General features: G+C 40.6%; 1 protein-coding gene and 1 long non-coding RNA gene across 2 annotated transcripts; both read right to left on the reverse strand.

The window, feature by feature from the left end:
• Positions 1-831: 831 nt before the first annotated feature.
• On the reverse strand, positions 832-4,654 carry LOC149402695 (Armadillo/beta-catenin-like repeat family protein). Its single transcript, XM_089610071.1, has 4 exons — positions 4,433-4,654; positions 3,272-4,339; positions 2,742-3,051; positions 832-2,556 (listed from the first exon to the last, which is right to left on the reverse strand). The coding sequence occupies exons 1-4, from the start codon at positions 4,535-4,537 to the stop codon at positions 1,010-1,012; spliced, it is 3,030 nt and encodes a 1,009-aa protein (XP_089466197.1). The 5' UTR covers positions 4,538-4,654; the 3' UTR covers positions 832-1,009.
• Positions 4,655-7,309: 2,655 nt separating this feature from the next.
• LOC149402696 (uncharacterized) lies at positions 7,310-9,800 on the reverse strand. Its single transcript, XR_016296204.1, has 4 exons — positions 9,576-9,800; positions 9,414-9,486; positions 8,596-8,670; positions 7,310-7,552 (listed from the first exon to the last, which is right to left on the reverse strand). It is a non-coding gene; the product is annotated as an uncharacterized LOC149402696 (long non-coding RNA).
• Positions 9,801-10,570: the final 770 nt, after the last annotated feature.

The raw sequence follows: 10,570 nt of genomic DNA on the forward strand, positions 1-10,570 counted from the left end.
GGTCTCATTCGGTGTTGACCTTCTTTTTAGAGGGAGAATTTTTTGCCATTGCTCCTTATTTCTGTTAATAACGTCGGTGTGCAAAACAAAACCATTCACCATGCAAATAACATCAAAACTTGAAGACCATAATGGCCCTTTCTTACCTTTTTCTTCGCCGTCTGGGTTCGAATCACTATATTCTTCACTCGCCTGGGTTCGATTGTCGTTGTTCTTCACTCATCGGAAGATACTTTCGCGTAGAACTTTAAATAGCTTTAGGAATTCGGTCGAGAGGTATTTTTTTGTTCGAATGAAGATTGTGGTTGCGTGTGAGAATTGATTTTCGGTGTTAATGTTCCTCGATTTGCGCGATTAGTTAATGGCCAAATATTTTATTTCAATTTCTAATTAATTGTGTGAAAATAATGGGCGGGAATCTTCAGAGGATAAATAAGCATTTTACAATCTTGTTAATAAGTTCAATTGGCTATTAACAAGAAATTAACAAAAGGTGGGCTAAATCTCAATTCCCTCTAGCCGTGTGGCTATATACCTTAATAACTCTATTAATAATGTATATCTATATGAAAAAAGTTATAAATATATTTTAAATTTGATTGTTTTATTAGAAATTTAAAAATATAAATAGTGGTACATATTTTATTATATTTTATTATAAGATTTTAGTCGATATATCTGTCGGTAATCGATATATCACCGATATAAATAGTAGTTGGTATTGAAATTATTATATAATATCCGTCGATACTCGATATATCAGTAAAATCAGAACTTTGATATGGATATCGGTATCGATACGTTAAACCTCGAGTATAAGTATAACAAATATTACACTCTTTTTTACCTCGAGTATAACAAATATTAAACTCTTTTTTTCTTTTTTTGCCGGTCAGATCTGGTACGACACTGTACACACGCTAAAAGCTTGTATTTGCAGTAAGGGTGGAGGAATTTTTGCACTATATTTAGTGAAATACCGGTGATAGGTGTTGGCGTAAAAGAAAGTTTAAGTGGAGTAGTAAGTTGCAGCGGAACTAGGCATCTTATTCAAACGCCTCAGAATATTCTCAGCCATTTGGCTCGTCCCAGCATCCCCGTCGCGAAAAGCCCCGACAAGACTCGCAGCCAGCGACCTATCATCGCCTGCCACGTCACCACCTCCTCCTCTCTCCAACAGCCTCTCCACCACCCACAGCGACTTCCTCCTCACGCCCTCGTCCCGGCTCTCCCTCACCACGCGCGCCACGCGCCTCACCGCGTCGAACCGCCAGCTCAGCAGCCTCGCTCCGCCGTCCACGTCGACACCCTCGTCCAACAGAGTTCCCAGAGCCGACAGAGCCGCCCCGACCACCTCGTCGCTCTCGCTCCCGAGGCAGCCCATCAGCGGCTCCACCGCCCCCGCCTCCACTAAGCAAAACGTCGCCGCGCCGGAGCATTCTCCTCCGTGGTGGACCGGGCACCGGGCCGCCTCTGTCGCCGGCGCCAGCGCCGGAGATCCTCTTTTCGACCTCGACGAGAACACTCTCGCCAGCACCGTCTGCTTCTTCTTCTTCGCCGCCACCGGAGGCAGTGGCGATGGCTTCGAAAGCCTGACCGACTCGGACGAGAGATTCCCGAGCCCAACGGCCGAGAGCCGTTGCACTTCCTCGCCGGATGACTCCGACGAGAGAAGCTCGGTGAGTACGGCTGCGAAGTTGTGGGCCCTCGCGGCCGAGAGTACGGCCGGGTCGTGGAGCGTGGCCGTGAACCGGACGAGAGTCCCGACCAGGCTCGCTCTCGCCCTCGATCCGGGCCTTGATCTCGCGATCGCGTTTATCACCACGGGTACGGCGTTGCTGAAGAGGAGAGCCAGATTGAGAGCCAGGCTATGGTGTGGAAGCTTCGCGAGAAGCTCTGCCGCGGAAGCAGAGCCTCGGGCGATCTCGGCCACCAGGCTCTCGGGCTGGCCTCTCATCTCGCAGAGCCTCTCCGCCAGGCTGTCGCCGATCTCCTCCGCCGAGAGCGCCGCGAGAAGCTTCGTCGCCGCGACCGCGAGACCCTCGTCGCGGCTGTTCATTTGCTCAAATAAAACGAGGCTCGCGTCGCTCTCTTCGACGGCCGAGATGACGACTGGCATCGAGTTCGGAATCTTCGCGAGGCAGAGAAGGATCCGCACGAGGCTCGAGCTCATCGGCTCGTCCGAGCCCGAGCTCTTGAGCGCGTGGACCACGTTGCGGATGACGTGGTGCTCGAGCTCGGCAAAGGCCGGGCCGGACTCGAACACGTTGGCAAGGATCGCGGCGGCCTCGAATTTGGAGTCGAAGAGCTCGTCGTGGATTGTTCGGGTGAACATCTCTTCGGCCATGGCCTGTACGGTCCCGGCTCGCGCCAGAGCCTCCGCGTTGGAGCGGACGAGAGAGATCTGAGACAGGGCTTTGAAAGCGGCTCTGCGGGCCAGAGAGTTTCCGTTTCGAATCATCTCGATGAGGGTCGGAGAAGCCGCCTCGGCCACGTGGCTCGTGCTCTCGTTTTCGCCCAGACAGCTCGCCATTTCGATCTTAGTCTCTTCGCTGCCTGCGCATCAAAGTTTTACAATCCTAAACCCGGAAAATGAGAGGGAATAATGATCATTTTTATCGTGCTGGGGAAATTTTTATAATGCATGACTCAAATGTATTTTTGTTCTCCGTTTCTGTTCAATTTGGTTTTTTTTTTTTTTTTTTTTATAAACTCCAAGTTTGAAATGAAAGCTGACGTACCTTGGGAGAGACAGGACAAAAGAGGCTCGAAGAAGCCGTTCTCAGCCATTCGCTTGATGTTGTTCGTAGAACGCTCCAAGTTCTTCAACGCCTCGCTGGCTTTGTCGGAGGCAAATTCATCGCTTGAAGATCTGTACTTGATCGCGATAAGCGTCAGTATTCCTCCCGGGACTGATCCGATTCCTTCACACAAAGACTTCGACTTCGAAAGCTCAAGCATCAACGCCAGCGAGGCATGCCTCTCCAGCTGGTATTTGCTCGACAAAAGCGTTATCAACACCCCCAAGTCCAAATCCTCGGCCACCAATTCCTGTCCATCAAGACCCAAAATGAACTCATCACATCAATAATCTATAATTTGATTTAAAATTTCTAGCGTTATATAGATCCCATATTGAATTGAACTATTGTTAAACTCAAGACATCAATCATAGACAACATTTCATGCAAACCGAGCTAGCTCTTCTTGTCGAAAAGATTTCATATCTTGGTTTTAGCATCAAAGTATGTATATCTTCAGATCTTAATACCTTGCTTTCATCGTCATCCTCGGCCAAGAGGATGAGAAGCTCCAAGACGGCGCACCGAACATCAAGGTTTTGGTGCTGGAGTGTCCTCGAGAGCAAAGGCAACATCCCCGAGCCGAAAACCTGTATCTTGCAGCGCAAGTTTCTCTCACAGATTCCGTGAACGTCCTTCACCGCCTCTAACACCATACTCTCCGTGCTCGCGAGAGCCAGCGCCGCCCGAGCCACCTTGATCCTCGCCGTCTGGTTCCTCTCCTTCCACTCCTCTATCGTCGACCTGAGAGCCATATTCGGGTTCATCGCTTTGCCTCTAAGCTTGTTCCCCGATGGACAGAGAATCTCGTCATTTTCGGTGTACTTTTCAAACCACTCGCTGATCGCTCTTCTCTCGTACGTCGCTCCGGTCTCTATGGTGACCGGATCGTCCATGACCCTCTTGGTCAACGGACAAGAAAAGCTCGCGAACAGAGGCTCCATGTACTGAGCCAATTGGGGCAACATTGTCAAAGAACTTCCCGAATCGTCGTTTTCGTACTTCGCTCGGCTTCTTCGACTACTCGTTGTACCGATAGCACTAGTGTTAGGAAGAGGAGAAACATCCACGTTGACCGAGTACAGATCGGTCTCGACCGGCTCCGTTTTCTCGCCGGAGCTCAACATCTCTCTCGAAAGAGATCGGATCGCCACTCCGGCGTACTCCTCGTCCTCGTAGACCGAGGACGGGATCGAGATCAACCGCTCCCCGACGCTTCTGATCACCTCCCCGAGCTTCGAAACGACGATCCCGGGCTCCGAGCCCTTCCCGAGCGCGTTCACGAGGTCCGCGGCCGAGCCCACGCTCTCCGACAGAGACCGGAGAATCTCCACGGCGTTCGGCGGGGTTCTCTCGGTCGTCTTGAGCTCGGTTATGGCCATGGAAGCTCGGTAAAAGTAGCACCCGATCTCGATGAATGTCTCTTGCTCCGACTCTTGACTCGCCATCGAGTCCGTGATCTCCGATATCGACGCCAGCAGAGAATCTGCGAGGCTTCTCACCAAAGTCACATCTTGGCTGTGCTGTAGAAATGGAGGCTATACAAATTTTTTGAAAAATTTATGAGTTGACCTACAAGGAAATAGAGTTATATACGACTAAAAAATGCTAAATCTTTTGAATCTATGTACCTGTAACCAATCACCGCTGCTTCGAGTACTAGCCTCGCTCGTATAATGGGCGCTCGCAGAATCTATCATGAACAAAGGACCACTCAATCTTGTCTCGGAAGACATGGAAGAAAATTAAATGGTGTTTTTCCGATGAGAATGCAACACTGTGACTTCTGTCTCACGATTTGTAGTTTTGTTGAATGAGTAGTATTAAAAAAACCAGGTTTAAAGGACTTAGTCAGTTTATGATACAAATAATAATAATAATTTTAAAATGTTTTGGTTTTGGTTATGTTTTACTTTTATGTACTATATCAACCTCAATGATGTAAGCCTTCAGAGGTGTTGATCATTCACCTTAGCTGAAATATAGCCTGACCAAAGTTTTAAATATACGCGATATCTAGTTTTTGAAGAGTTTCGATATTATATCTGTAGTATAACTTCTACTTTTAAAATATCGTCCAATTTTTTATAAAATTCTTGAGTCGAATAGTTAAAATTTGGTAAATTTTTGTTCAATTTTTATGAATCTTACTTTGTTAATAAAAAATTTAAAATTATTATAATATATGTTTACTAATTTAATTTTTAATTTTTGTTGACAGAGAGCATTTATAGAACACATGTTATTATGTATAATAATTTCATATCAAGTCTCGTCCTCATAAAGAAAAGAATCATAGAAATTGTAAGAACTCAATATGAAGAACATTAATATCATTTAAAAAATAAAATAGAATTAATATATGTTAACATTTTATTTTGAAATATATATATTATTTTATAGAATATCCGTTAGTATCTCCGTCGGTAACCGGTATTTCAATAAATAAATAAAAAATTGATCGGTACATCGGTAGCAATATTTCAAATATCTATAAAATCTGCATCGGTTATCGATTTCTCAATAAAATCAGACCATCGATAACGTTATTTAAAATCTTGAGTGTGAACAATCAATTCATTTACTAATTTCTAACCTTTTTTTTCTTATTTATGTACAATAATCAACTCTGATTCATACTATACTAAAAAATAAAATAAAAAAGAGTTGATTAGTCTTAGTAGTTTGGTAGGTAAGGAGTTGATTTCAAGAAGACCATGTCTTTAGATGAAATAAGAATTGTTGACATCAATATAATTTCCATGGGTGCCTATTTTTTAATATTTATTTTTACCTGGTCCAGCAAGTAGCAAAAAAGTATAATTTCAATGCATTTTAATTCATTACTTTGGATGCTGCAGGTGAGAACTATGGATCAGTTTAGAATTCTACTAATTTAATAAAATATCATGTTTGTAAAAGAAAAAATAAACAAAATAGCCTACTTTGTTTTATTGTTTGATTGCAAACAAATAAGCGCTTGTCATTTTCTGTTTCACAGTGTGTTTATTGTTTTCTTCAGCCAGATTTAGTGGCAATTACCCATTAAACCATGAGAGCTATAACAATTCCCAACAAGGTTCAGCGGGAAAAGAATGACATATAGTGGCTTTTCTTGCAAGAAACCTTACTAACACCAGACTTCTCAATGAAAAATAGAAAGACAAATAGAGGCGGGACGGCCAAGTGGGCCAAAAGTGTAATTTTAAGAAAATGAAATGCTGTCGAAACTATATTATGTTGAGATACTGTTATTTAAAATATATAGCTATAGTTCCCTCTTTTTTTTTATTGCCCCACTGTTTTATGACTACAAATTAACATTTGGTGAAATGATCTAAATATAATCTAATTATTCTAAGAGTACTAATTTCATGTTAGAATTTTTTTTAAAAATTTAGACTCTTGAAAATGTGAGGGTATTATTTTGCTCAATTAAAAAGTACAGGTATCTAAAAAAAATGAAAATGGTGATATTATTTCATACTTAATTCTAGTTCTAAATATTTCTTTTAGACATTAAATACACAAGTCATAATTTTTGTCATGCCCTAGAACAATTTTAAATAAACGGCATACTTGTATGCAGGGCCGGCCCAACATATATTGTGGTTTTAAGCGAAACACGAAAATTAGACTTTAATTTTTATTTTATTTTTACAAAAACACTGATATATTAACTGTTTTTTCATAACCCAAAACATATTTCTATTAATACATGATTAGTTTATGTTCTAAAATGCAAATCAACACACAAAAAAATAATAATAATAGAAGTACAATAACCCAAAAAACTAAAACTTCAAATAATTGAATTAAAAAGATAAAACCTGAAATTTTAATGAAGAATTCTTGAAAGTCAATTGATGGTTGTCTTTTTCTCTTATTTTTCTCATATTGGTGAATGTGATTTAATGTGTTTATATCTAACATTCTCAAACAATAACTAATGTTGAAGAGAAAAAACTTTTGGGATGATAAAAAAAACGTATTGAACTCAGTTGATCAAATTTTGTCTCATAGTTTAAGTCTCAAACACTTTTTCAAAGCCTCAAAATTATACAATATTATTTCCTAAATAAAAATACTACAACAGATAGAATATCTTATCAAACTCCGAATGAAAAGTCGTAATAACGTCCAAGTGTTTGAGGCTTTTAATTGCAATAGTGTCTAAGTGAAATCGTTACTTTTCTTGATAATAATAGTAATTGGGCCTTATTTGATTTTATTTGACCAACAACAAATGGGCAAACATCAAAGAGTAAATTAGGTACTATTTAAATAAAATTTGAGACCAAAGAATGACCTAGCGACAAGAAAATTTGGGGCCTTTTTTTTCCTCAAAATTTTTGGGCCTTAAGCGATGGCTTAGCTGACTTCAAAATTTTTGGGCCTTAGCTGGCTTTCCTCAAAAAAAGTTTATTATATACGGATCTCGAGAATTTTTTGTTTAGTAAATAAAGATAAGCTTGAGATTAAATAAGAATATCAAAATGAAATAGAAGTAAGAAATAAATCAGAAATAATACAAATATTATTAATTGAGCGATCTCGATTACATAGGTCAAACTTAACGATTCCAAGAACAAGAAAAATTCAAACTCAATGATTACAATCTAGAGAACATATGAAAAAGTGTGTGCATTTCATCGGAGAATAAATAAACTTATAAAGTGGCGAGATGTGCTTTCTATGAGAAGACATATCGGCTAGCTCGTCCGTGATCTCATCACATTATGAGAAGTTTCCTGCGAATGAAGACTTAGTAAATGAATTTGGGTCTTACGCTAGAGGACGAGCTAGAGGACGAGTGTCACACCCCGACGAGTCGTTTATTAAATAAGCAAAACTTGTGGTTCAATTTTTTTTTTAATGAAACCCATAACGATAAACAACCCGACGTTGTGATAATTTTTCGTATCTACACACAAAACATCTATTTATAGTTTAAAGTACATCTACCTTACACGTACCTTCATGTCTAACAAAATAACTTTTCAACTAAACATAAAAACACACAAGATTCAAAACGTTTACGTATTATAAGGTCCATCAGGTCAAAAAGCCCATATACCAAGTCATGTCCGTATGGAGGTGCTCGCTAGTCAACCCACATGCTCTCCTCACGCATGTATCACAAAAATGAGTGAGCCTAACGTCCAATAAACAGAAACAATGCACATGCAATGATCTATGTAAAATTGTTTCAATCAACTTTTCTTTTCGCTTCTCTTTGGAAAGTCTTACTTATTCGCGCGCGTGGTACAATTGTAAGCCCCCACCTAGCTCATTTGTCTGAGGGGTCAATCCCCAAGTCATAACATCTAACTCCCCGTACTGAGTTAAATGGGTTGGCTACCCGTACTGGTAACCAACAGACTTCTTCAATTTGACTCCCCGTACTGAGAATCAGACGGACTGGCTACCATTACTAGCACCAGCCGGACCAGCTCCCCGTAATGAGAACTAGCCGAAGACCAGAACCTACAAAGCAAGTGTTTGACTCCCCGTACTGAGAGTCAAAACAGACTGATTACCCGTACTGGTAACCAGCTAAACTAGTTCCTCGTACTGGGAACTAGCCGCCATTAATGGGAACCTACAACCGTAACCATTTAAAAAAAGACCTCATGTCTTGTAAGACTCTTTTATTATTTTAGATGAGATGCACACGTATGCAAATGCAATAAATGCAATAATCACACAAGCATTTCAAATAAAGGTAGGCACGTAAACAAACAAACACACAAACATCGTTTTCGTGATACGGTTGAGATATGTTTCTACTTACCTTAATCGAGAATAGAAAACGAAACTCCAACTCCAACTAAAACCTTCTCGCAAAAGACTCTTAGCTAGTGAGTTCCTGAATAATTCGAATTACGTTTGTTAACAACGAGTAAATAAAACTTGTAGACTATCACACTAGTGAAGCTCTCAACCGAGCCCTAACATCGCCTATTCAAACTAAGACACAACACTTGAAGATACCACCAAAACTCATTTCGGAACGAACACAATTCGAAGACAAGATTTTCAGAGTTTAGCAACAAAATACCAGCTCCTACCACTGCTGTAATACACATCGTATCTCGAGCTAGAAAACTCCGAATCAATCCATTCTGGTTTCTAAAGAAAGTAGGTTTCCGTAGCTTTCTAACAAGATACACAAGCATATATACGACCAGAATAGCTATCTCAAAAACAGCCCGTAATTCACTTTTACAGTTCTGGAAACTTCACTTTTCTCAACTTTGAAGCACCATTTTCGAAAAAATCATAACTAATTCAATACTCAATGGATTTACATGTTCTTGGTCATTTTAGAAAGCCCATAAGATCTTATATCTAGGAAAATTAACAAAAAAATTAATCTCGAACCGTAGCAGGCTGTAAACATCCATTTATAAGACTGGCGTTCATAAAGAATCCGACCAATATTTAGCAAAAATCATAAATAACCTTATTCCACGAGTTTCAGATCAAAACAAGCACAAACGAGTCCAATCCTCACTCTAATCCACGTAACCTTCAATGAAACTAAAACCCCTAATATGAAACCCTAAAATCATATTAATTTGGGCAAAAGTTTCAAGGAAATTCAATTACCTTTCTTGAAATCGAACGATGAGGAGCCTGTCCTTTTCACGTCGTCGAATTCACGCCCAAACACCCAAGGAAACTGAATCGAGAAGAACAAAACGTGAATCCTATTTTCTTTGTCAAAATCGGAGAAGAAGAGAAGAAGAGGAACGAAAAAGATGAACTGACCTACACAAGAATTTCGGCCTCCCTTCCTCGCGTCTCGTTCTCTCCTCAGCCGGCGTTCTCTCCGTTTATCTCTCCCTCGAATTCCCTCTTTCTTCCTCTCGGTTCTTTCGTTTCTCTGTGTTCTCTTTTTTTTCTTTGATTCAGCTGATGGGTTTCTTGGTCTCGTGCAAAATGAGTGAACAACAAAGCCATTGTGGCTTTTAGAATGGGATGGGTCTTTATTTGCGCACCAAGTCCTTGAAATTTTGTCACCGACTTAAAGTAACCCAAATTCCTCTCATGGTGTTGCTATTAGGAATATTGCCTACTAGAAAATGATGATTACTAAATAAGATAAGAAGTTACATTATTAGCATCATATGATTAGTGGGCTGAGGTCTGATAACATTCAGAATCAATAACGACTATCATCCATAGTCTACGTATCAAACTGAATCGCATGCTGGGCATCCGAGATCGGACGGTGAACTAAAACTTGGTCGATGACTGATATGCACCTGGAAAGCCTTATCTAAAGTCATATATGTGGAACATGAGTGAGGGTTGATCACTCAGTGGGAGCATTATACACTTGTAGAAGGTGTACGACCTGGACAGGCTTTGGTTTGGATAGATGCGCCGTTTAAGGACCATTACGATGCACTAGCCGAGACCGCTTATGATGGTCACAGTGACGCTTGATCTAATATCCTGAAGTAATCATGGACTTCTAGATCATGTTACCGGCTTCTTTGACTCACCACGTTAAAGGCTAGTAAGACGCTGATCAAATAGGTGTCTTGGGAAATCGGGATATGATTGTAAAAGAAAGTGTTTTACATATATGGAATCCAGCCTTCTTGACATAAGGTAAATATTCTCTCACCTAAGGATTGATTCCAGAATCGATTGATTGTGCACACTTCCGAAGTTGGCTTACGTTCGGTTGAATCTTTTGTTGGGGAAGCAACAATGCTTAGGGCTTATATGTAACGAGAAAGGTATAACGGAACAAA

This window comes from Urtica dioica, chromosome 3 (assembly GCF_054948205.1).
Source record: "Urtica dioica subsp. dioica isolate 48M chromosome 3, U.dioica_male_clone48M_v1_H2, whole genome shotgun sequence".
Taxonomy (NCBI): Eukaryota; Viridiplantae; Streptophyta; class Magnoliopsida; order Rosales; family Urticaceae; genus Urtica; species Urtica dioica.